This window comes from Theropithecus gelada, chromosome 7b (genome assembly GCF_003255815.1).
Source record: "Theropithecus gelada isolate Dixy chromosome 7b, Tgel_1.0, whole genome shotgun sequence".
NCBI classification, from domain to species: Eukaryota; Metazoa; Chordata; class Mammalia; order Primates; family Cercopithecidae; genus Theropithecus; species Theropithecus gelada.
Window position 1 is genome coordinate 6,062,555 of NC_037675.1, and position 27,564 is coordinate 6,090,118.

At 43.6% G+C, this 27,564-nt stretch overlaps 1 protein-coding gene across 2 annotated transcripts in view; it reads right to left on the bottom strand.

The window, feature by feature from the left end:
* ABHD2 (abhydrolase domain containing 2) overlaps positions 1–27,564 on the bottom strand; it is a 113,518-nt gene that overhangs the window by 81,551 nt on the left and 4,403 nt on the right. Inside the window, exons 3-7 of one of the 2 annotated variants that reach the window (XM_025391100.1) lie at positions 16,746–16,822; positions 15,264–15,405; positions 15,038–15,126; positions 5,533–5,632; positions 2,916–3,115 (exon numbers count right to left, since the gene is read on the bottom strand). In XM_025391100.1, coding sequence (XP_025246885.1) covers positions 2,916–3,109 — 194 coding nt within the window. In that variant the 5' untranslated portion in view covers positions 3,110–3,115; positions 5,533–5,632; positions 15,038–15,126; positions 15,264–15,405; positions 16,746–16,822. The remainder of the gene's footprint in view (positions 1–2,915; positions 3,116–5,532; positions 5,633–15,037; positions 15,127–15,263; positions 15,406–16,745; positions 16,823–27,564) is intronic. The other variant, XM_025391099.1, reaches the window with a different exon arrangement.

The window sequence follows — 27,564 nt, forward strand, 5'->3', positions numbered from 1 at the left end:
TCATCAGGTCTGCCTTTAACCTAGGCTGACCTCCACCCCTCCCTAGTTCAGGCAATCAGCCAGTGACCAGGGAGCTCCATGTTGATGCCCCTGGCTCAGGCTGATGCTAATTTTCTAAACACAGCCACAAGGTCCAAGGAGATGGGGCTGGGGATGCACTTCCACCTCCTAAGGAGGTGGGTGGGAGCCATTTCAGTAGAGGTCACACCTTAGACTCATCAAGAAAATGTGCCAGGGAGGGAAAAAAGCAAAGAGAAACTATTGGGCGTAATGTCTCTGGATTATTTTTAAAAGAAAAAAAAGAAAAGGAGGTTAAAAACTGCCACAATCAGCTTTCTTTTACACTTTGAACAATTAGTATGGAATCAAACCTTACATGATGCTTTTCTGGAGCCTGGGCAATAGCAGCTTTTGCATGGCTTCCTCCCTCTAATTACTCAGGAACTAATGCTGGGTGGAAATTTGCACTCATCTGCACAGAAACTTGCAGGGTTTTAAATACTTTGGTTTTCAAGAGCTCTCTAAAAATGAGATGACCAAAGAACTGGGCCTAGCAGTCCTACCCAAACTGACAGCTGAAAGTGAGTGCAAATTTCAGTAGTCAGTCGAAATTATTGATCTAAATTAAGTATCAAAAAAAATTCAGGCTGAGCGCTGTGGCTCATGCTTGTAATCCCAGCACTTTTGAGGCAGGCAGATCACCTGAGGTCAGGAGTTCAAGACCAGCCTCGTCAACATGCTGAAACCCCATCTCTACCAAAAAATACAAAAATTAGCCGGGCATGGTGGCACATGCCTGTAGTCCCAGCTACTGGGGCGGCTAAGGTAGGAGAATCGCTTGAACCTGGGGGGTGGAGGTTACAGTGAGCTGAGATCATGCCACTGCACTCCAGCCCGGGGGACAGAGTGAGATTCTGTCTCAAAAACAAACAAAAAAAAAGAAGAACAAAAGAAACATTCAAAATACAACCATGAAAAATACTGGATGATTTTCAAAACATATACTACACATACCCTTTACAGAGCTGATTTTTAACTGCAAACACTGCATATAAGAACACCATGTCCTTGCTCTTGTGCCTGGCTGTGAAGCCTACTGTAATGAAAAGTCCCCTCAGCAGGGGCAGTTCCAAATTCAATATGATGACATTTATAGTGTCCACCACTATTAGGCAACATATCTCTTGACTTGGGGTCATGGCATCACTGTCACAACTATGAGAAAACTGCATAAGAATACCACACGTCAACACCCAAAACACCCAAAGCCCATAATGGCAGCTGTTCACCCTTGGCCAATAGCATGTGAAAATTAACTAGACAACTACACAAAGCAGGGGCCCAAACTCTCAGATGTTGGTTGCCCATTTGTCTGCTTTTAGAAGAGAATCATTCACCCAGTGTCCCCAACAGCCAAGAGAGGGAATGAGAGGTGGTATCAGGATGCAGGGAAGAGCTTCTACCACCATCGGGTCTTAGCAGCTGTGTTAGTCATGTGCTGAAGGGACACACTTGAGGAAGACATCTCCCTGAGTAGCTGCAGTCTGAGAAGGCACAGGCAGAATGGAGTAAGCTTGAAGAAGTACAAAGCGAGTGAAGCAGCATGACAAGAAAGGAGACGAATTCAGACCGACTGTGCACGAGGCTTGGCCTGAGCCCCGGAGGAAGACACAGTCATTCAGAAGACATCCACAGGGAAAAGGTGAACACTGCATCTCTTGAAAACAGTATGTGTAGGCCGGGCACGGTGGCTCAAGCCTGTAATCCCACCACTTTGGGAGGCCGAGACGGGCGGATCACAAGGTCAGGAGATCGAGACCATCCTGGCTAACCCATCTCTACTAAAAAATACAAAAAACTAGACGGGTGAGGTGGCGGGCGCCTGTAGTCCGAGCTACACGGGAGGCTGAGGCAGGAGAATGGCGTAAACCCAGGAGGCGGAGCCTGCAGTCAGCTGAGATCCGGCCACCGGACTCCAGCCTGGGCGACAGAGCGAGACTCTGTCTCAAAAAAAAAAAAAACAAAACAAAAGAAAACAGTATGTGTGACACAGAGTGCAGACTCCCTTCATTTTACAACTATGGTTTCTTCTATCAGAAGCAGAGCCCTCCCCTGCTGTCTCCAAAATACAGATCTGGGGGCAGGTGCAGTGGCTAATGCCTGTAATCCCAGCACTTTGGGTGGCCGAGGCGGGCAGATCACTTGAGGTCAGGAGTTCGAGACCAGCCTGGCCAACATGGTGATACCCCGTCTCTACTAAAGAGCACACCTGTAATTCCAGCTACTCCAGAGGCTGAGACACCAGAATCGCTTAAACCCGGGAGGTGGAGGTTGCAGTGAGTCGAGATCATGCCACTGTACTCCAGCCTGGGTGACTGAGCGAGACTCTATCTAAAAAAAAATACAGATCTGGGCTTCTATATGGAAACCTGGTTCACTCAGACAAAGCACTCTCTTTAAGTGCATTCTCTTAGCTAATGCTTGGTACATTTTTCAACAAGGCAGATGAAGAGTACTCAACTATTGGATCTGTGCTTTTTTGCTTATTAATTATTTTGCGTGAGGATAGTTCCTCCATCCTAGAACTGGCAACAAAGCATTTGTTAAGGACTAGAATACTGTCCAACTTTTCCATATCTGCCTAAAAATGACTACTATTTTCTGCAAAGTCCCTGTCATGGATAATGACATCACACTGTGGAGGAAGGAATGTTTCAGGCAACAGAGATCTGATTCTCTCCTACCCTCCAGGATTCAAACACTAGACTGCAATCAGACTGTGGCTATTTTAACACCAGTGACGCCATATCCCATTGATGCCTTAAGGACACGACGGGATAAGATTCTTCTTTGAACATCACACAAAGCCAAATACATCAGCAGCTGAGCATACAGAGGGCATGAGGTCTACTCACTCTTTGGTCAGAAGAGGACAGGACTTGAGCAGAAAGCGTGAGAGGCCCGAGTCCTGGAAGTAGAGGTCAGGTGGTGCTGTGGGGCTCTTCAGGTTCAAACACCGGACGATCACGTACAGCACAGCAGCCACTGCAGCCAGCTTCACTCCATCAAACACGGCTGGGAGCTCGGGGGTCTCCAGCATGGCATTCATCTTGATCTGGGGAGCAGAGGCATAGGTCTAGGTTTACAAGCACAGTGAGGACAGGTGATGCCCACAACCCTACAGATGCATGGTGGGCTAAGAGACACTGCCAGTGATGGTGTGCCACAGTTCAGATGTTTCCATAGGCTCCTGCCAGGCAGACACCGCCAGCACCTTGCAGCTACTAATCAACTGGCCATAATCCAAATCACAAACAGTGTGAGCATGGATAAACTAGGTACTGTGTTTTCTTTTTATAATCTCACAAGCATTTCTAAGATAAGCAAATCAAAAAATCGAAAAATGCTAAGAACAGTGTTCTTTATCAGAGGGGTAAAAATAAGATCAGTCAAAGTGGTGGCAACAGGACCACGAGTAGAACTTTGATTTTTGTTAACAGGTCATCCTTTTGTTTTTTTTTTCCTCTCTGTAGACTTTACCTGAACCTTGTGCCCCAGGTGTGTGTTAAGTGTTGTGTTTACAGCCTTGAACAGAAACCCGGAAAGGACTGCTGGTGCCACCAGGTGTGGTTGTACTGCCTGCTGGCCTCACCCCTTTATTTGCAGAGCAGGCTGAGATAAAGCAACCTCAGTCTGACTCAGCCATCTGCTCCCCAGAGGTTCCCCAGTGCTGGAGTCTGAGTCAGACTCAGCCCAGGTCACAGCAATCCTGGCTCCTAAGGGTTTCAAGTGTGAGAGCTTGGCTAGTTAGTTTTTTTTTCCCCCCTGTGGAGGCTATCCGACTGTAGCCATTAGTCCAAAATTAGGTTAAAAGTAAACCAAATTGAACACTAGGCCAAAATCTAAAACTGGAGTACAGACAATATATATATGCTTATCTGTCCTTTCCCAAGCTTTCCCAATATTTCATCTTTTGAAGTAACTTCACCTTATATACAACACACACCCCTCCAAACATATAAAACCAAACATCAACAATGACAAAAGCAACAGCAACAAAAATCCAGTATTTTCCTTGCTGCTCGGCAGAAAAACAGAACATCAGCTGTTACCTTAAAAATCAGGGAAACCACAAGCTAACAAAAAAGAGAAAATGGTAACTCTCACAGCCAAGGTAGCTATGGCAACAGCTTCCCCTGGAATGGTTTCAAGTAGCCTCTGCTAACAACAGTCATCATGAGAGCTCTGGTAGCCAGTGCCGGAGACAGGATAGGCAGAACAAAACAATCTCCACCAACTGTGTTTGGGGTATAACCAACCGAACTTTCCTAAGACCTACAGCAAGTCCAGAAAGGACTCAGAAACCCTTTTCTAAACTCCAGGTCACTTTGGCAGACAATCTCTGGCAGGGATTCCCAATTCAATAATGAAAGGAAATAAAAGATCACAGCTCCGTAACTAGTCTTCCACCATCAGGGCAAGACAAGGATTTTTTTAAACTTACCTGACACAATTTCAAATCAAGGCTAGACCATTAATATAAACTCAGCTACACTGAACTTCTGTGAGGAGACAGTTTTCTTAAAACTTAACTTCTGCGCTGGGCACCATGGCTCACGCCTGTAATCGTAGCACTTTGGGAGGCCAAGGTGGGTGGACCACTTGAGGTCAGGAGCTCCAGACCAGCCTGGCCAACAAGGTGAAATCCTGTCTCTACCAAAAATACAAAAATTAGCCAGGTGTGGTGGCACATGCCTGTAATCCCAGCTACTTGGGAGTCTGAGGCAGGAGGATCACTTGAATCTGGAAAGCATAGGTTGCAGTGAGCCAAGATCATGCCACTGCACTACAGCCTGGGGACAAGAGCGAAACTCCATCTCAAAAAAAAAAAAAACAAAAAAACTTAACTTCTGGTGACACTTCTCCTCACTCCTGGAGTCATATCCCCTGAAAGCTATCTATAAACCCCTAAAACAAGGATCCTTAACTTGGGGTCTGTGGGTTCCCCATGGGATCCTAGGGTCTAAGAGCCCCCTGAAATCACATGAAAGTTTGTGCACATAAGCAGTTTTCTGGGGAGAGAGTTGGCAGCTTTAATCAGATTATCTAAAAAGGGTCTGTGACCTAAAAAAGTACACAGCACTGCACTAAGATGCCCAATAGGTTTAATCTGTAGCTCCCATTCCTCACCTTGTCCGAACCCGCCACGGATGCCAAACTAAGGCTAAACAAATGTCCAAGATGATGCAGCTTATTAATATAGGCTTCTAAGTCTCCACATTCTATTAGAGGACCAAAACTAAAATCCACCAGAAATTCTCTGACTATACGCTGGTAATATGGAACTGAACTAGAAGTTCTTCCTCATCACCTTTGTTGGAAAGAGAACAGGGTAATGCAGCAAGTAGTTTCTTGTTGGTTTGGAGTGGACTTACTAAATCAAACAAGTAAGTTCTTTCCTTCCCACTTCTACTCACTGCTTCCTAACATAAGGGGAGGAGAAGCAAAAATAAGAGTCTCAGCAATACATACCAATGTTATTTATTCTTCTCACTGCAAATATGAATTTTCCTTGAAGAGTTGTACAGTTGGGCCGATCAGGTCAGATCTCTTATTCAAACTCACCTAAAAGCTAAAAAGATTGGATGGTGATGTTTTAAAGTTGAAACGTAAGCACAGTCTAAGTTTCTCTGCATTGAAAGTCTTTAGGGAAAAGACAATTTGGTTAATTAACATGTATGCCACACTCTTGAACGTTTGGCCTTTTTAACAAGCCTGCTGCGAGAAGGCTTTGTGAATCCACCAAGACTGACAGGCTCTCTCTGGTTTCTAGGGCAAGTTTTCTGCTGTGTTCCTCATTCTGGCTAAAGCCAATTCACATTGCTTTGAACCTTTATCTCACAATATAATCTCCAGAAATGCCTAACAGGACAGGTAACATCTCTGTGTGACCAATGAAATCACTTAGCAAGGTTTGAGATCAAGACAGCACAGCCAGTCCCCTCATTTGTTCTCTTCCAAACATACAGCAGGGACAGAAAAAAACATGAGCTGAGAAAAGTAATAGGGCACAGATGGGCTCAAAACCAAAGTACCAGAAACAGAACAGGGCCAAAAGCAATGGGTAGGGGATTGCATTGCTTGTAGGGTCTCAGTTCAGACTGGGGCCAGAGGCTGGCTGCTAAGAAGTGCCAGAAGCTAAAAGTGCTCGCTGTGAGATGGGGGACCTGAGCTGAGCCTACTGCAAGAATCTGCTAAAAGATCTATGGCTTCCAAAAAAGCAGAAGCAAAAAGAGAGAACATGGGGGAAACAGCCAATGTTTATGCAGCACTATCTACGTGCTAAGCTCTGTTCTTCAAATTTGACATATGCTAGCTCATTTAATCCTTCCCATACCCTATAAGGTAGATGCTATTATTACCCCATTTTATAGACAAGGTAACTGAGGCATAGGAAGTTTAAGTTACTTGCCCAGTGTCATACAGCTGCGGGGTAAAAAAGCCAGCATTCATATCTGGCCCAAGAGATCCTCCTCTTAATCACCATGCTGTGCTACTTGAAGGCAGGTAAGTAGAGAAAGAGAGAGGCAAGCAAGAAAATGCATGGTGCAGGAGACACACACGAGACACCAGAGACTTGCCCAAAGTCAGACAGCTGTAAACAGCAGAGCTGGGATTCAAGCCCAATTTTTTTTTTCTGATTCTACCACACCAAAATGACTTCAGAAGAAAATCAAAGCCAGTTGAAGGAAAGAATCAATTAACCTTCGGAACAGTCCTGCCTAACTTCCAATTATTATCTGTCCCTATTCTGAGACAAATTAGTCATAGACTAGGCTGTGGTGAGGTAGGCCGGAACAGCAAAGTCTTCAGCCACATGATAGGCCACCTGACCCCACAGGCTTGGCTGCCAAATGAAAAACAGGGCATGGACCCGATCAAAGATCCTAAACTGGCAGTCCATGGGGCAGTGTTGCATTCAGTTGGCATTTAAAAAACAAATTTATTCATTGCCATATTATTAACACCAGGAGATTTCAGATAAAAATCTAGATTTCTGATTTCTCTTGGAAATAAAATCAGAAGATTTGGCAACACAGGGCCAGCATTGTCACACCACAACAATGGACAGAGCTCAGCAGGGCTGCCCCCTTCAGACCCAGCAAGCTCTCTCCAGGTGGCCACAGTCCCCACCACTCCCTATTAGTGGGGTCCTCAACACTGACCCCTGGCCCGCTTTAATCATTTACAGTACCTGAATGGTCCCCGTAAGCATCTGAATATGCAATCTTTGGATAAAAGCATCTAAGGTCCCTTCTAGCCCTGAAAAGGTCTGTGTTGACTGAATATTTGAAAAATATACGATCTATATATATCTATATATATAGATATATATATAAATAAAAAATTCCTAGAAAAAATGATGGAAAGGCAAGAGTGGCAAAGCTGACAGGATAACAAGATGTAGTGCCTTTTATTTATTGATATTTTCATTGAGGTTTATTTATACCTTAACTCTTTCCACAAACTACTTGAGACAGCTTCAAGATAACACCCTTAGTGAATCTACACACATAGCGAAGGATCTGGAAATGTGTAAGACTGCTAACTGCTTTCTGATAGTAAATGTCCCCTTCATCCTTAGTAGAGAAACCTGGGAAATGTGCCCAGCTGAAAAAAACTACATACCCCCGCTTCCCTTAGCTAGGTGAGTCCATGTAACTAAATTCTGGTCAGCTCTGGAGGGGTTGATCTAATTTCTGGGAAGGCTCCTTAGAGGGCAGGGAGTTCACCCTTTGTCTGCCCTTTTCCCTTCTTGCGTCCCTGGAATGCAGAAAACATGGCTGCAACTCTAACAGCTGTCTCGGGCCCTGAAGTGACCTTGAGGTCTCTCTAGGAGCCCCATTAAGATGACAGCAGGGCAGAGAGACAGAAATCTGAATTCCTGACAACTTAATGGAGCCACCATATCAGATCTAGACTGCCTATCTCAGGACTTCTTTTACATGAGAGAATGAACAGTTGAAGCCACTATGACTTCTAGACTCTTTTACTTGGCAATTTCTAAAGATACAGAAGGAAAACTATGTATTCAAATCTTTATGAATGCTAAAATCACTGGGTTATAAGACTATTGGCAATTTCTTTTTTTCTATTTCCCAAAATTAATGACTACAAATATTTTTATTATTAGAACAAAACATTAAAATAGTAACTAAGAAAATCTAAGGAGAAATTTTAAAACACTGGAAAGGAAAATATGTATGTCAACATACACAACAATTATGTATGTGATAAAGCTTTAATGCATGTGATTATGCTTTAATTAACTTATCTGAGCTTTCTGTTGGCAGAAAAGGGAAACCCAGTCAGACCTATGGTTTCCAAAATGGAAAGAGAGCTAACATATATTGTGCTCTTCACCCAGTGTCATAACAGATACTCAGTGGAAACAGGGCTTATCTGGCACAGAATTATTAAAAAAAAAATGTGGGACTTTATGTAAGGGGACCTTGAGTGATGTGACAGACAATGTCCTCCCACAACTTTTTTTAAATAGCAAATGCAGTAGAGAATTAATTTCCTCAACCCTCGAAAAATGCCAGGGTTTTAAAATTTAATTCAATTCAGGGAAGGCAATTCTATGAGAGATTATTTATAATTATTGTGGTCCAACTACACAGCCTTGATCCAAGCCTTCATTCAACCTGAAGTCCTGAGGAACAGGTCAGTTCTGCATGTCCCTGGGGACACTTCCTGGAGTTTCAGCAGGCTTAATTAAGTACCTGACTACCTCCAGTGCACCTAGCATTGTGCAGGTTGGCAGTTAAGTAAATTCTCATTTTAACCAGGAGGAAAAGAAATTTATGTTAAGGCTATCTGTACTTTAGAAGCTTAGATGAAAATCAGTCCAGGAAAAAAAAACAATTAAGCAAGGAAGGACTCATGGAGCAGCTAGATCTAGAACCCAGCCTTAGTGAATGAAGTACAGTTGTTCCTCCTTAACTGCAGATTCAACCAACCACTGATGAAAAATTTTGAAAAAAAAGACAACAATAAGGCTGGGTGCGGTGGCTCACGCCTGTAATCCTAACACTTTGGGAGGCCAAGGCGGGTGGATCACTTGAGACCAGGAGTTCAAGATGAGCCTGGCCAATATGGAGAGACCCTCATCTCTATCAAAAATATTTAAAAATTAGCTGGGTATGGTGGCACGTGCCTGTAATCCCAGGCTGAGGCAGGAGAATCGCTTGAATCTGAGAGGCGGAAGTTGCTACCACCGCACTCCAGCCTGAGTGACAGAGTGAGGCTCTTAAAAAAAAGAAAAAAAAAAAAAGGGTAAGAGAAAAGATAATATAAAAAGAAAAAAAATTTAAATAAAAGCAATACAGTATATCAATTACTTACATCATTTACTTTGTAATCGATATTATAAGTAATCTAGAGATGATTTAATGTATATAGGAGGATATGCATAGGTTATATGCTAATACTATGCCATTTTATATCAGACTTGATCATCTGTGGGTTTGGTATCTGCACGGGACCTGGAACTGTTTCCCCATGGATATACGGCAACAACTGTATAAAATGTAGAAGCATATGTAAGTATGACTGTGTGCATGTACAGTGCATATACATAGGTATTAAATGAGGAGTTAAGTAATTTTAGAAGAAAAATTTTCACATTCACTTTATCTTGCTGCATTTTGTTTTATGGTATTCTTTTATCCCCAAGTCTGACTTGTCACAAAATATTAATATTCTGAACTTGTTCTAGATACAGCAAACTCCGATTCCATTGTATTATTTTGTGTGGCCCTCCCCACTTTCCAGGCGGGTGAAATCCAGTTAAAATGAACATCAGGCAGCCTAGATAGGGAAAAGAAGTCACACAGAACAGCTGGAGGGCTGGGTATGTTGCAGATGAAAAGGAAGCTACCCCCACCCCAAACCCAGCTCCACCTCCATGATGGGCTGGGCTTCCTGTGTACCTGCGGCAATCCCTTCTCTGCCGGCTAGCTCACACCTCCCCTGCCATTTTATGAATGGGATTTAGGTGCTGTAAATGGGAGTCAGAATTCCATTTATAGTCTGCATTAACAAAGGAAACCAAGGTGCTGCCAAATGCCCAACATCTAGTCACTAAAGGAACTCGCAGTGTTGCCCCTGGTCTCTAAGATAAGCTTGACTGGTATTTCCACCAGAGGTGAAGGCCTGAGCTGTGTCTCCCACGCCCCTTTCTGCTCTCCCCTGGCTAAGAGCATTATTTTCAGATGGAGGCACAGATAGAGTGAGAAACCGCCACTGCATTGGGAAAAGCTCCAGTCTGGGGGCTCTGAGACCTGGGTCCTAGTGTCTGTTCTGCCCCTTCCTGGCTGATGACCTTGAATCAAGGCACTTAACCTTTTTGGGCCCCAAAGGCCCCATCTGTAAAATGAGAAAGTTATATTAGAAGTAGATGATGCCAAAGGTCTCTTTCAGCTAGAAATGTCTGAGATTCTAGGGATAGAATTGCGGTCCTCGGCTAAAGAGCATAGGAAAAAACTATCGCTGTACTTTGTAACAGAAAATGGCCATTTTCCAGCCTACTTCATAGATGATTACACAGTTCATAAGAACTAACAACCCTCAGGGCCTTTGTTCTTTCTTCAAATAAATTAAACAGTTATATATTTTCTTTTAGCTGTGCCAATAATTTCATCATATTTATTCCACCTGCATGGGATCGTGATGCTTTTAGCCTTGGAACACCAATATTCACTGACAGGACGCAACTTACACTGCGGAAAGAACAAACAAACTGAGCAGAGAGACCCCAAACAAAGGAAACCCTTTATCTGGTGTAGCAAGTTGAATAGTGACCCTCCCCCCAGAATTCATGTCCATCTGAAACCGGTGAATGTGAAGTTATTTGGAATTGGGTCTTTGCAGATGTAATCAAGTTAAGATGGGGTCATACTTGTTGGAGGGGGTCCTAACCCCATGACTGGTGTCCTTGGAAGAAGGGAAATCTGGACACAAAGACACAGATACACAGGGGAGGAGGCCACATGAAGATGGAAGTGGAGACTGGAGCCACGTATCTACAGCAAGCAATGCCAAGGATGACTGGCAACCATCAGAAGTGAGGAGACAGGCGGGGAATAGTCTTGCCTTCAGAGCCTAAGGAAGGAACCAACCTTGCAACACCTGTTTTCAAACTTCCAGCTTCTAGAATGGTGAGAGAATATGCCCAAATTACCTCTCATGACTCAGGAGTTCCACGCTCCTGTCCTTAGTGGCTGAAGGGACTGTTTGCCACATCCTTCTGAAAGGCCCCTTGTTACTCAGACAAGCTCCAATCAATTCAGATGATAGCTAACTGACATGAACACCCTCAGATGACTCGTTGACATAATACAAATTGCATTCTGTGAATAAATACTTATTGGCTTGGCTTCTTTGCCTCTGTGATTCAGCTGTCAGAACCATCCTTTCCTTTCCTCTTAGCTATCAGCAAAGTGAGGGAGCTCAGAGGACACAGACATCTGGGGGAGGGGGAGATCTCTCTTCCTTGCAACCCAAAAGGACCTAACATAACAAGCTTTGATACTTATGGGTCCTAAGGCAAATACCTCTCAAAGAAAACCAAGCCAAACCCCTAAAGGATTTCTCTGTTCCAATTCCATCTGGTTGAAGATGTAAATTTCATTTAGGGTCCAGTCCTGCAGTGAGACAGCCAGTGCCAAATCCAGCTACAGTGTTTGTCCTGGGGCAAGTTCCTTAATCCCTCTGAACCCCATCTGTAAACTGAACATGTTAATACATAAAGAGCATTTTAAAACAATGCCTGGCATACAGTACTACTGTATTCGCTATTACCATCTCCACTATTAAACTTTCCTCCATTTTGCCTCAGTAAACAACCTAAGTTGACAGAAATGACCACAAAACATACTCCTTCCTAACTGACATACAGGTCTCATTAGCAGTGAACTCACGAGCTGATTGACTGCTTGGGCCTCCTCCAATGAGTTTAAAATTAATCCCAGGACATACTCTTGTTGATTCTTCTAAAATGGAACCATATCTTCTAAAATGGAACCATGTGAGACTTAATAAATTACTGGATAATAAGTGGTGATGATCATGTCCCATAAACAGTTCCAAGATGCATTGTTCTTGTTTTCTGTGCTAAAATGCATCCTTGGCAGTGCACAGCTGGAACCCCTCCTCCTGACACCACCCTGCTCCTGCTGAGGGGCTTCTCCTGCCCATGGAAAGGCTACCCATTCCTCCCTGCAGGTAAAAATCCCCTCTTGCCTAGCCTGAATCTCCCAGCAAACTGTAATGCCCTGAGATAAAACTTTGTCCCCCAAAGTACCCTGTGAGGGTGTCAGGATACGGATAGCAGAAGGCCACAGCACATTGCCCCAAAAACATGGTTTGTTTCCATCCCATGTCATCCTGATTTTTCGGCCTCTTTGGTGGCAACTTAGGTAAAAGTACAACCCCATCTTAAATTGATTACATCTGCAAAGACCCAATTTCCAAATAAGGTCACATTCACTGGTTTCAGATGGACATAAATTTTGGCGGGTCACTACTGAACTTGCTACACCAGATAAAAGTGGTCAACCTTAAATGTGGGCAACATGTTACCCTTGGAGAGAAAGTAAGGAGGAAATGGGCCACCTTCTCCCCACTTTATCTGCCATTTAACTAAAGAAGTCAGAGCCATCATAGGGTGAAAAAAGCCATTTTGCAGGGACAAGAACAAGCCCAGATGATTTGGGGGAGAAGGCCCAGCCATCCCCATCTGAGTTGTGCCTTTGTGTCCTCTGAGTCACTGCCACCGGATAGGAGAGCCTCAGAGCACAGCCAGGAGGCTTCGGGAACTGCACAGCCTGGCGACTGGGCCCTGTTCTCACTCTGGGTAAGGTCTGATGAGGTGAGTGAACACCTTAGCCAGCAGCTCACCAGATCCACCTTTCAGCAAATCAGTGTTGGTCTAGGCCCGCATGTCCTCCCACAGAGCGTTCTGTGGGACGGAGTCTTCACAGTGCTCAAAAACTCTGGGTTTGTTTGTTTTTGAGATGGAGTTTCGCTCTTGTTGCCCAACCTGGAGTGCAATGGCACAATCTCAGGTCACTGCAACCTCTGCCTCCTGGGTTTAAGCCTCCGGAGGAGCTAGGATTACAGGCGGGTGCCACCATGCCTGGCTAGTTTTTTGTATTTTTAGTAGAAACGGGATTTCACCATGTTAGCCAGGCTGGTCTCCAACTCCTGACCTCAGGTGATCCACCCGCCTCAGCCTCCCAAAGTGCTGGAACTACAGGTGTGAGCCACTGCACCTGACCAATACTCTGGGTTTTAAAAGATCCCCTCTCGGCTGGGCACAGTGGCTTACATCTATAATCCTAGCCATTTGGGAGGCCAAGGAGGGCGGATCGCTTGAGCCCAGGAGTTCAAGGCTAGCCTGTGTGACCTGGAGAAACTCTGTCTCTATTGTTTGAAAGAAAAAAAAAAAGACCTCCTCACACCACCACCACCTCAAGCCAGAAGGGATGGGAAAGCCCTGGAAACAATAGGGCCAATCCTGTTTTCCAGAGATGCTGAGAAACACTGATTTTTGAACATTAACTAACTCAAGCCAGGGACTGCCCTGAAAGGGTGGGAGTGGGTTACCATAACAAGGAAGGATAAAGCCCCTGGTTGATCCAGTTCATCTCTTACAAACCAGGTCCTACAAGGTGAAGGGATCATCAAGTCACACACAATTTGGTAGAAGAGAATTGGAGGGATTGACAGATAATTAAATGTATTTAAGGCAAGGTTGCCCTCTGTTGTATTCAAGATAAGACCTTGAAATTGTCTTTCTGTGCAAACCTACTCATGTGATAACAGTTTTATTTAGTCATATTTCTTCCACAAAGTCATAAGGTCACAGACTCAATCTGCTGGAATTTCAGAAAATAGTCTACAAGTTATCGGGGGGAGTAAAGTTACCCAATGCAGGAAAACGTGAACCTCACAGTTAAATGTCAGGAATGGCTACTAACCCATGAGCTTCCACAAAGAAAGTTACCAAACTGAAAATGTCTGAACACTGAGTCACCAGTTAAACAGGAACATTTAATTGGGCACTTTTATGTGCCCTTACTAAAATACTGAACGGAAGCTGGCCTCTCCCACTAGCAAATAACCCTGCTGAAAGAATAGTACTGTCTACGAGAGAACGAATGGGTAAAGCACTTAGTAAAATCACAGGCAAAATTGTTTTCTCTTCCACTGAGAAACCATGAATCCATACCTGAGAACAAACAAAAAAATCTTAAGCCAGGTATTTCCTCTAGGGAGATTCTAGATTTTCCAAGAGAACAGGCACTTGAATTGTGAGATTTATCCTAAACATATTTTTAAAAATCGATACCATAAATTCTGTAATATCAAAACCAAAATTCCAGTTTACCAGAACCCAATGAGCTCAAGTGCCTACTTTACTGGAATTTTTAAGAGAAGGATAAAACTAAAGAAGAGGGCATCTCCAGATTGATTGTCCTGGGCACCATACAGATGCCACCCACTTTTCTATGTCTGGAAATAAGCTTCCAGAAGGAGGAAATGGAGATGGGGGTGGGAGGGCAAGACCCAGCGCCTGGCACAGCCGTTGCCTGAAGAACCACTCACCCCATGGAACTCCCTAAGGCAGGCAAAGAAGAAAGTTTCACCCAGACCTGCAACAGAAAAGGACGTACAGCTACTCTCAGTTAATGAGAAAATAAAAATAACTAGGACTCCTCATTCCTGAGTGTTCTGGTTTACCAAGGCTCCCAGTGCCCCCAATGCCTGGCTAATACACACTGTAGGGCCCGTAATGAGAGCATTAACACGTGCAGCCCATTATCACTCTGACAGTCTTGCATTTCACCATGGCAGGCATCTGTGAGGAAACCCGACCAATGACCAATGGGCCAAGCTCCTCTCCTTCCCTGCCAAAGGAGAGACTTGCTCGGCACACTCACCCCAACTGGGCAAAGCTGAGGTCACTCGCCCATCCATCTGTTTCAGCTGTGTGGCTCTCTGATGCTGAATTCTGCCACCTGGGAGCAACAGCACCCCTCAGGGCTTGGCCACCAGACCCTGTTACACAGGGATAGACAGCAGGAAAAGCTCTGTGCTCCTTGCCCTCCAAGACCAAGAGAAGGTTCTGGGGGCAATAGTACATGGTGTGCACAGCATTTTGAAGCATGCTTTACTTATTTCTGTTTTATAAATACCTCGGACGCTGTGAGCAGAAACAGGATCGCCTGCCAGTTTAGAGCAGAAGGCCTGAAGGTCACGTGGATTCCTTTGTGACCAAGTCTTAGGAGACAAATGCTACCAGCTAAATCCAGATAAATATGAAGGGCTGATTTGTGCCTGACATGAAGAAGGGATACTGTGAGACAGGCGCCTATCTGCTGCTGCACACGCCAGCCTAACGCTGGGCCTCCAGGGAGCCCTGCCCAGCTTCCGCCATCAGTCCTGCTGATTATGAGAGCTAAAGAGCTTTGCCCCCACTTGTAGGTGACAACCCAAGTGGAAAGACCCAGAGATTCTGGATTCTGGATGTGAGAGGAGGGAGAGGATCCCATTTGTGTCTCTACACTACTTGTCTCCAGTGGCATCTGGAGTTATCCCACCCCCTACCCTCTCTGAACATTCTGTGCGGTACAGCTCTGGGCAGGTCACTTGCACTTTTGGAGGATTTTGAGGCCTAGCTTAAGAGTCCATGTGATATAACTGAATGACACAGGGATGAAGGTTTTAGAACCAGAGGACCTGCATTTGATTCCAGATTCTGCCAAGTGACCTTGGGTGAATGATCTAAACATTACAAAGATTTGCTTTTTCTTCTATAAAATGGGGGAAGGGAGGTTACATTACATGTTACTGAAGGAAAGAAGTTGATGAAATTCTGTAGGCTAAAAAAATGACTTATAATGATAAATTATGCACAGATATCCTCACGATAAGGTTTGTAAAATGTTTTCAGCTCTTTAGCAGAAAGCTGCTTTATTAAATATTTCAAGATTAGAAAAATGTTAGTTTTAAAGCAACTGCTAAGGAATTATAACACATGAGGAGCATGAAAATTGGTCCCCAAGTAGTCCTGAGCTTGGCTTTATCACATCTTTGCATTGAGGATACTGAATGATCTAAAAACTAACATCTCGAAAGGAAGCCCTCTGGGTTGTTACATTTTAGGGTATTAGCTCAGTGGATTGCTTTTTCAAGTAAAGAGTCATTAGAAATAAGTTCATGCCCTCACATGTTCCTCTCTCCCGTCCGTCCACCACAAACGCTCCACACTGTTGTTCCAGGCCTCACTCCTCCTGCCTACCACTCCGGAAGTAAGTTTTCTCAGCCTTCTTTAAAGCCTAAGGGCAATCCCACCTGCCACCCCCAGCCCACCAGCAGCCTTCTTCCTTTGGTTTTTGTGCAAACGTTGCCTGCATCAGGCAGGCATTTGCTCCGAGTCCACCTCTAGTCCACCTAAAAAATACTCTACAGTACAGAGCAGGAGTGCCCCACATGAAGCAGATAGCTACGCCACTCACTACTCAGGAGCTCTTCCTCCGCTGGGCTTTTCCAATACATTTGTCTTGCTTCCTCATCAGTTTCCTGGGAGGCAAGGAACTGGCCATCAAGGAAGATGGTTTCATAAAAAATGGCAGAAATATTTCTCTGAGATTAGGAAAGAAAATTACCCCACTTACCAAAAATTGATTCACTGGCATAAGTAGGGAGCACCCTCATGGATAAAGCAGTGGCTTGCAAATGAAGAGGACAGAACCTGCTGAAAAGGCATCAATACCACTGGGAGGGATGTTCTGCAAACTACGCCCTCCTGACATTCCACCTCACTCCCCACAGGGACCAAAGACATCACTCTAACCTCTGTGGGGGCTATGAAAGAAGTATAATACACAGCATCCATAAAACAACTGGAAAATAGTACAACAAATCTGTATATAATGAAGTACTAAACTCTGAAGTACCAACTATAAATACTGGAGGAATTCAAATGAAGGAGGCAGAAAGAAGAAGGAGGTGGACTCAAAGCTGGGAACCACTGGAAGAGATGGAACAGAAGAGAAGGTGAGATGGAGGGGTGGATGCAGACGTCAGGCTAGGCTCACAGTTGAGCCAAGGCCCGAGAATGCTGGGCAGTCAGGAAATGGGCAGACGGGCAAGAGGGATGTGTTTCGGAGCAGTGGCAGTGAGTCATTATGGAATGAAGCTTCAGTGCTTTACTTACAAGGAGAATTCCAGACGTCAGCCTGGAAAATGCCACACAGGTGCTGCCTCGGCTGTGTGCGTAGGGCTGTGCACTGTTGTTCATGTGAGGCCATAGGTGTGAGAAGCATTTACTTGGCTACATGTAACCTGACCCATGGCGATGTTGGACAAGCACTGACGTTCACTATTTGAGCCCCACTGCAAGCCCTTGATGGCATCTAGCTAGTTTTGTACAACCTGCTGAACCATACAAGGATATTCACTGGGTGCCCATCCCCTCCAGGCCCTAAAAATCATACTATTTCTCAACTTCACACTATGTAACCACCTTTTCATAACTAGAACATTTGCTAGTCTCATCTCTACATAAAAGTGATGATTCATATCTCTTTCTTCTCTGTTGGGAGTTCTAATCTACACACTTATAATTCAATCCTCATGTTTAAATTCTACATAAATTTAAATTTAGGGTGTTGAGTACATAGTGGACACTGTAAATATTTACTAATTGACTAAGTCTGTGGCATTAGCCTAAAGCATCATCATTGTGGTTCTCTGAACAGAAGTTTCTTACCAGATTATTACATTAGGCGGAGAGGTACAGGCCTTTATGAGTAATCGCCACGCCACTGTACATCAGGAGAGAAAGCTCACTGTGGCCTGGGCTGTCAGCAGCTTTTGGATATTTAAAGAACATCTCAAAGTTCAAGCAAATAATTATCCATCCAAAAATGAGAGTTTTCACTTTCCACTGCTCAGAGGAGTTACTGTCCCAGGACATATTTCTTTCACACTTTCCCCTTTTGTCTTAAGAACATCTCACTGGGCTCAAAGATCTACTCCAGAAACTGTTGTCTCACAAATAAAGAAATAGATTCAAAGCTAAAACAGGATGTTGGAGGTAGCAGAAGAAAGGAAAGGCCCGCAAACAGAAGGCAGATGGAAATCTACCCATTGATTGTTGACATTCAGTTAAATACTGAAATACCATTAGAAGACTCATGATTTCTGCTATTCTCTCCAAAACATACAATGCAACAAAATTGTCTATGGTATTTTCCAACTGACATGAGCTTATTTGGTCCAGAAAATATAAAACAGAATACAATTAACTGTAGTTTAACCTAGATTAAGAGGTTGGTGAAATTATAAAATAAGGTTCATTTTTTTTTTTTTTTTTTTTTTGAGACGGAGTCTTGCGCTGTTGCCCGGGCTGGAGTGCAATGGCACATCTTGGCTCACTGCAACATCTGCCTCCTGGGTTCCAGCGATTCTCCTGCCTCAGCCTCCCGAGTAGCTGGGATTACAGGTGCCCGCCACCACAACTGGCTAATTTTTTGTATTTTTAGTAGAGACGGGGTTTCACTATGTTGGCCAGGCTGGTCTCGAACTCCTGACCTCGTGATCCACCCACCTCAGCCTCCCAAAGTGCTGGGATTACAGGCGTGAGCCACTTTGCCTGGCCAATAAAGTTCCTTTTCAACATCTAAGGAAAATGGAAAAATATTTCTACAAAGATTTCTGCTTCATTGAGATGCTTTCTGTAGATGTGCATTGGGGGTGGGGTAGAGAGGCTACTTGCAGGGTTTGGAGACAGACAGATTTGACCCGAACTGCAGTTACACTACTTGCTAGTTGTGTGACTTCGGGCAAGTGGGAGGATCACTTGAGCACAGGAGATTGAGGCTACAGTGAGCTATGATCGCACTATTGCACTCCAGCCTAGGCGACAGAGTAAGACCCTGTCTCTTTAAAAAAAAAAAAAATTAACAACACAATGTGAACTTGGGAGTGGTGTGCTCACCAGAGAAGATAAAGGAGAGACTTCATTCACCAAGGCTGGAAGATCCCAGTATAGAGCCAGATGTCTGGGTCCTCAAGCCTGGTTAGTCTGGTCTTGACTTGCCTGTGAGCAGTCATGACCAATGCTAATTTAAATGACTTCTACAGGTAACATATGGATCACACATATGTTCCTTCTCCCATTCTAGGCAATAAGCTCCTCTACTGACCGCCCAGACAAAATATTAAATCTGTGAACCATAAGTTAGGGTAAAGACTCTCATCCTAGGATCTAGTATTGTTCTTTGGCTCTGATACTGTTATCTTTAAATCACTGTATCTTTATTATTTATTTATTTATTCTTTGAGACAGGGTCTTGCTCTGCTGCCCAGGCTGGAGTGCAGTGGCATGATCTTGGCTCACTGCAACCTCCACCTCCCAGGTTCAAGCAATTCTGTTCTCATGCCTCAGCCTCCCGAGTAGCTGGGACCACAGGTGTGCACTACCATGCCTAGCTTAGTTTTATATTTTTCACCATATTGGCCAGGATGGTCTTGAACTCCTGGCCTCAAGTGATCCACTTGCCTCGGCCTCCCAAAGTGTTGGGATTACGGGTATGAGCTACTGTACCCAGGCTTTTATTTATTTATTTATTTATTTATTTATTTATTTATTTATTTTACAGAGACAAGATCTTGCTCTGTTACCCAGGCTGGAGGGCAGTGGTGCAATCATAGCTCAGTGCAAACCTGAACTCCTGGGCTCAAGTGATCTTCCTGCCTTAGCTTCCCGAGTAGCTGGGACTGCAGGTATGTGCCACCACACCTGGCTAATTAAAATTTTTTGTTGTTGTTGCAGAGATGGAGTCTCACTATGTTTTCCAGGCTGGTCTCCAACTACTGGCCTCAAGTGATCATCCCACCTTAGCCTCCCACTGTGCTGGAATTATACAGGTATGAGCCACTGAGCCTGGCCAAATCATAACTTTAAATGAAGGAACAAAGCTAGATGATAAGAAAATGTTCTATTTGTGTAGCTCTATCATTTATAAAGTATTTGTGATTTTAATACATTACCTCATTTACTCCTCAAACATGTCACAGAATGCATTTGTGTTGACAGTAAAGACTGAAATGCCTAATTTACTGACAAAGTGCATCCTCAGACATTACCTCATTTGGTGCTCACAACTGCTGTGAGTTAATATTAGTGCAAGCAAGGAAACTGAGGCCCAGGGGCCCTCCCTGTGCCAGGCCCTGGTAAGGCTCTAGGAATACAGAGAAGCAAGGCACCCATCCATCTTATAAGCTGTTTGCAGAGCTGGATGGATTCTAATCACTTCAGCCTTGATACTTCAGCCTTACAGAAGCTCCATAAGGCCTCTCTACTCAACCATAAGAGACTTAAAGAAATCTGCATTAGGTCGGGTGTGGTGGCTCACGCCTGTAGTCCCAGCACTTTGGGAGGCCGAGGCGGGCGGATCACGAGGTCAGGAGATCGAGACCATCCTGGCGAACACAAGTGAAACCGCATCTCTACTGAAAATACAAAAAAATTAGCCGGGCATGGTGGCGGGCACCTGTAGTCCCAGCTTCTAGGGAGGCTGAGGCAGGAGAATGGCGTGAACCTGGGAGGTGACGGAGCTTGCAGTGAGAGGAGATCGCACCACTGCACTCCAGCCTGGGCGACAGAGCAAGACTCTGTCTCAAAAAAAACAAAAACAAAAGAAACCTGCATTCCTCTTATAAGCTCTTTTGTGGCAAAGTGCTGATTTCTCTTGCGATTTCAGTGCAACATCCAGAATTTCTATGTAGAGTCAATAAATAGACTGATGGGTGATATTAATGATAGATGGAGGGAAAGGAACTATGTTTTCTAAATTGGGAAAAATATCCTTGGCTATAATCTACTTGGCATTTTCCATCATCCCACTATTTAGAAGGTACATTTGTCAACATCATTGACAAGAATGAGCAAGCACTTTATTAACATGATCAGAATAGAGGAGAGAACTGCAGCCAGGATATTTGGAACCTGAGAAGCTAATGTCTACAGTGTGAATACAGGTCAGGCCACACAAGGAGCTGGAAGGGGTTGGAAGCTCAGCTAGCACTGTGGAAAGCCTCCTCTATGGCCCATAGTGGGGCACAGGGTGTTCAGGCCCCAGGGAAACTCCTCAGGGCAGAGTGTCTGGCACAGCGTCCAGCAGAGAAAGAGCTCAATAAATGCCTGCTGAATTCTGAATTTTTCTCATTCTCTGAATGAGAAAAAAGAACATTTCCCAACTGTGAGGACTCTAGCACAATCACATAATCCTAGGAATATTGTATGTCCCTCAATTTTTAGGAAATAGTAATGACATAATTGGATACATGAGAAAAAGTAATAGGATGCCAAACAATATATGTAGAAATTTACTAAAATTTGACTGGGTGCTGTGGCGCACACCTGTAATCCCAGCACTTTGGGAGGCCAGGTGGGTAGATCACTTGAGTTCAGGAATTTGAGACCAGCCTGGGCAACATGTTGAAACACTATCTCTACAGCAAACACAAAAATTAGCTGGGTGTGATGTAGTCTCAGTTACTGGGAAGACTGAGGTGGGAGGATCACTTGAGTCTAGGAGGTGGAGGCTGCAGTGAGCCCAGATCCTACCACTGCAATCCAGCCTGGGCGACAGAGTAAGACTGTCTCAAAAAACAAAAAAAAACAAGAAATTTGCTAACATGTATAATTCCATGTTAAGTGACTAAAACAAAGAGCAGAACAATATGTACAATATGCTACCAATTATATAAAAAAGAAAGAAAAAAACATAGATGCACACACATTTGCTGGGACACACATAAAAGATCTCTGAAAAAATATACAAGATACTAGTAACATTGACTGCTTCTTGGGAGGAAGTTTTCCAGTCTTTACCATGTTGTACCTTTTGAATGTTATAACACATGAATGCATTATCTGTCAAAAGTAAATAAATACCTCTACTGGACAGACTACCCAGTTTCTCCAACAAATTACAGGGAAAAGAAGAAAAGAAAAGAAAAGGGGATCTGTAGCTTAAAAGAGACATAAACGGTAGAACAATAAATCAGAATGTCTAATCCTTACTTGAATCCTAATTCAAAGAAATTAAGCTTAAGGAGAAAAACACTTATGCCATTTTTAAACAATTGGAAATTTGAACAATGATGATGTTTGATGATATTAAAGGATTAGTGTTAATTTTTCAAAGAGTAATAATGGGTGTTTAATAAAGGAGTCTTTATGTTTAAGAATTATCATGGAAATATTTATAGATGCAACTATATGTTTGGGATTTATTTCAAAATTAATGTGAGCTGGGAAAAGTAGCTAGGAAGACAGAGTAAATGTGAGTGGTTATGAGTTGATTATTGTTAAAGCTGGTGGTGGGTTTTGTGGGGCATGGAGGTTCACTATTTGATTCTCTCTACTTCTGTATATCTTTAAAATTCTCAGAATAAAAAGCTAATAAATGAACGAGTGATTATTTAGCAATATGACAAACAGTCCTGCTAGTCACCAAGGCCTAAGCTCACCCCAACTTTCAGCTGCGATCAAGCCTCTACTGTCCCTGGGCTGATGAGTTGCCTGTGGAAAATAAACGTGAGGCTGCTGCCAGCTACTGCAATTCTGGCAAGAGTTTAGGTCACGCAAATATCAACAAGAAAACTTTATCACTCACTCCAAAAATAAACGAAAAGAAACAGAGAAATTAGTTTTGGAAGGCCTCCTTTCATTAATATGGAAGGTAAGCGTTGGCTGCACGTACAAACGGGTGTGATGACTTGTATCTGCGGCCCTGTAAAGTGTCTTTCCCAAACCCATAAGCAATTTTTGTCACTCTCCTTGGGAGTGTTTCTCAAGTTCTCCAAATGACTTTATCACTTTCAGGGTCTGAACAGACAGGACCTCAAGGCAGAAAACCAATTAAGTCAACTCTTCAACTCAGTTAATATTTCTAAAATGTTCAACACATGGAAAGGAGCCATATGAATGACACAAACATGACTGGAAACCTCTGTCTGCCTCCCAGAGCTTCGATTCCTGCACTGGGGTCTTTCAAACTCAGGTACCAAATGGCTCCCTCCGAGGGGAAAAACTAGTCCTGCCAGATGCCCCTGGCTACATTACTTTGTGTTCGACTCTTAAATTTAAGTTAAACTACTTTTATCCAACTATTATTTATTATACTATTTCTTAAAATGCACAAACAGTACAAATAGTACTCAGTATGGTGCATAAACTTCCTCTGGCACTTTTACAATTACAGAGATCCAAGCACATTTATAAAAACAAAATTACTCAAATAGTAAAATTCAGAGGAGCTACATTAATGTAATGAGACTAATGCCATTTTTCAGACCTGAAATACCTGCAGACGATGTCAGTGTGGTCCTGCCTACTCCTGGGCAGGTTCTATGGATCCTGAGAGCCTTCACTTCCAGGTACAGTGTGACATGTCCATTCTCACACTCCTTTTCTCACTGGGACCACTACTACAGCCTTCATTTACACAGTGCTGTGTGGTATCATTTGACTTCACTTGATGCTCTCACATCTTTTCTGCACTAAGTCCATCTATATGTTTTTCTCTATAGCGGGGTTTACCTGGCTTCGATTCATCAGAAATTCACATACAAATGAGGGAGGCACTGAGACTGTGTGGGTGGACCTTGATATTATAATTAGGTATCCCAACATTCCAGGACAGGCTTATAAAACATTTCCAATTATCATTAACACGAAACCAAAAAGTCTGAGTTTGTAATCTAATGAGAACCCAAGGAACCTCAAGGACATATCCTTAGCCCTGGATTAGGAAATCTATAGCACAAAATGAATGTGGTGGTGGTACAGGAAGAAAGCAAAAAGTATGGTGGGGACTCGGATGAGAGGTCACGCTGTATCTCAGAAGCCATCTGGGCCATTACCCGGCATACTAAATCATGGATTTAGTAAGTTTAAGTGCATGCTTCCAAAGAACTTATGTGTAAATACCACTGAAGAGCCTTACTTAATTCCAGCAGGTTGCTGAGGTCTTACCTCAGACCCCTCCCACTCCTCGGTCCTTAAGAACTAAAACATGGCACTTCAGACATGACAAATCCAGACTTCAGGAGTCAAAGAACAATTTCCAATATCAGTTCACCTCACTATAAGGTGCTACAACTGCCTATCAACATTGTGTAGTCTGTACCACCTAAAAAATTGGGCGCAAAGCCCCACCAAATGCTGCTGCGGTTAGGTTAACTTAACTAAATCAATGGCCTGGTTTTGTAGCAAAAGAGTAACCAGGATTGTTTAAGGAAACTGCAAAAGAGGAACCTCTCCTTGAGTAAAATCCTCTACTTTAGGCCCTCCCAAACAGCATAATTCAATGGCCATTAACTCAACCTTTTTAGTAAGCTAAATATGTCCTGGTTAGAACGTGCTCTTTAACCTGAGATACTGATCTTCCAACATTTTTGGTGCTAAAATATCTCCTTTTTTTTTCCTTTTCTTTTTTTTTTTTTTTTTTTTGAGAGAGTTTTGCTCTGTCACCCAGGCTGGAGTACAGTGGGTCAACCTTGGCTCACTGCAACCTCTGCCTCCCGGGTTCAAGCAATTCTCCTGCTCCAGCTTCCCGAGTAGCTGGGATTGTGAGTGTGCACCACCATGCCCAGCTAATATTTTGTATTTTTAATGGAGATGGGGTTTCATCATGCTGGCCAGGCTGGTCTCGAACTCCTGGTCTCAAGTGATCCACCTGCCTCGACCTCCCAAAGTACTGGGATTATAGGTGTGAGCCACCACGCCCAGGCTAAAATATCTTTTTAGATGACAGGGATTTTGTATTTCCTTTTGTTGTTGTTGTTGTTGTTGTTGTTGTTTTGAGACAGTCTCGCTCTGTTGCCCAGGCTGGAGTGCAGTGGTGCGATCTTGGCTCATGGCAGCCTCTGCCTCCTGGGTTCAAGTGATTCTCCTGCCTCAGCCTCCCAAGCAGCTGGGATTACAGGCACATACCACCATTCCCAGCTAATTTTTGTATTTTTAGTAGAGACGGTGTTTCACCATGTTGGTCAGGCAGGTCTGGAACTCCTGACCTCAGGTGATCCGCCCTCCTCGGCCTCCCAAAGTGCCGGGACTACAGGCGTGAGCCACCAACCCCTGCTGTATTTCCTTATTTGAAAGAATCAGAATGTAGCAATCCATGTTGGACTTCCTGATTTTTGTTTTTTATGGTCCTCATTGACATGACTAAGTAAACAGTACACAAATACATGCCTACAGTGACTGTGCACACAGGGAGGCAATCTTTCAGAGCTTCTCTTTTATCCAAGATAAAATGAGAGGATGAGGCAGGAAAATCGCTTGAACCCGGGAAGCAGAGGTTGCAGTGAGCCGAGATTGCACCACTGCACTCTAGCCTGGGAAAAGTGGAACTGATACCACCACCTCCTCCTCCTCACCTTATGTAACAGAGTATCTATGGTACAATTGACTAATAATGTGGGTACTCAGCAATGAGCAAAGGCCAGAAGGTAAGAACTCTAGATTAGACTAATAGACTAAAGATTCCATTCAATTTCCAGGTGGCTCTAAACCAGACTCAGAGGTAAATAAAAGCAAGATGAAGGTTAAGACACATTCAAAGGAAAGACGAAAAAAAAAAAAAAAAAAACAAGAGACAAGATCTGGGAGCCACTGAAGACTATAAAACCATGTTTAAATCAGTGTGGTTATTTAAAACACAAGCCTAGCCATAGAAAATTCAAATACAAAGAACCTTGAAAACTTTCTTCTTAGAGTCAGCATCAGTGGAAACCTTTGTTAGCGAGGCCAGGTCAGGCTCAGATCTTGGAAATTTAAAGTGGTTTGGAGATCTTGGGAAATACTTCCAAGCACAGCAACAAAATTATGTGCGGGCTTGGGGAAGACGCTTTACAGATGAGCAGGTGTGAGAGCTGGTTTTTCCTGGGGTAAGAGAAAAGAAGGGGTGAGACACTTCAAGCTACCCAAACAGAAAGTGTTGTGACAAAGGGCAGGCTTCCTCTTGGATGCCCAAAGGCAGGACAAGTGGAGTGATGCTGTAGTACAGCAGACGGGATGAGACGCAACAGAGATGCCGGAAATGAGGTCAGGCACAGTGGCTCACGCCTGTAATCCCAGCACTTTGGGAGGCTGAGGCAAGAGGGTCATCTGACGTGAGGAGTTTGAGACCAGCATAGTGAAACCCTGTCTCTACCAAAAATACAAAATTAGCTGGGTGTGGCAGTGTGCGCCTGTAATTCCAGCTACTTGAGAGGCTGAGGCAGGAAAATCGCTTGAACCCGGGAAGCAGAGGTTGCAGTGAGCCGAGATCTCACCACTGCCCTCTAGCCTGGGCAACAAGAGCGAGACTCTGTCTCCAAAAAAAAAAAAAAAGGAAAAGAATGAAAAAAGATCCTGGAAATGTGACTTGGGGAGGCCAGGAAGCTTCTCTGGAGAATAGAGAGCAAACAGCAAACTTTCCCTGGAAATGCTAGCACATTCTGCACAGATGGCAAGGCGAAGGGCCCAAGGACCAATGCGTTCCTCACTCGCCAATGCCCCAGCTCTCCCTTCACAGCTGACCTTTAGAAGCTCCCCTGCACCTCCCCCAGCCTCTCACAGAAAAGAAAAATATTTGCCTCCAAATATCCACAAGATCTTTAAGATCTCCAGCAAAGCTGCTGCCTAAATAAGACTGTTTTTTAGCATCCTTAGAAACATTAAACAGATATCTAAAATAGAAGGCCTTTATAAAAAATGACGTGGAAGCTCTTTTCACACTGCCAAGAAATATTAAGTGAAAAAGGCAAGGTTCCAAATAGCATGTATACAGTGCGCTACCATTTCTGCAAAAAGGGGCGGTGTACAGAATATGTTAACGAGTTTGCTTATAGATGTATAAAATCCCTTGAAAGGGATTTTCAGAGACCACTTCTGGAGGATGAAGAAATCACTAATGCTGGTTGCCTCTGAGGTTCAGGGGTCAGGGGTACACAGAGATGTATTTACTAGTTAACCTTTTGTGCTTTTCAAATATTTTCTTTCATCATGTGAATGTATTGCCTATTTTTAAAAACTAAAATTTGAATTTAAAAATTTTTAAATTTCTAATAAAAACAATTTTAAAACAAAAAGTTTTTAAGCAACAAACCAAACTAATTTGTTAATCTTGTCAACTGTGTTCCTGGCACACACCAGATGCTGAATTTGTTGAACTTAATGAACCTCCACTTAAAGACAACAAAAGAAAATCAAAAACCAGGCAAATCCAAGGGTACCAATGTTCCACTTCGCTAAAAAGCTCTTCACCTGTCTACTATTTATTGTGAAAGATCAGACAATGGGTCGGTGTGTAACAAGCCCCTCACCCAACTGGCCCCAGTCCACAAGCTTCAGGGGTAACGGTGGAGCTTATCATCTGTCCACACCAACCATTTTTTTTTTTTTTTTTTTTTTTTTTTTTTTTTTTTTTTTTT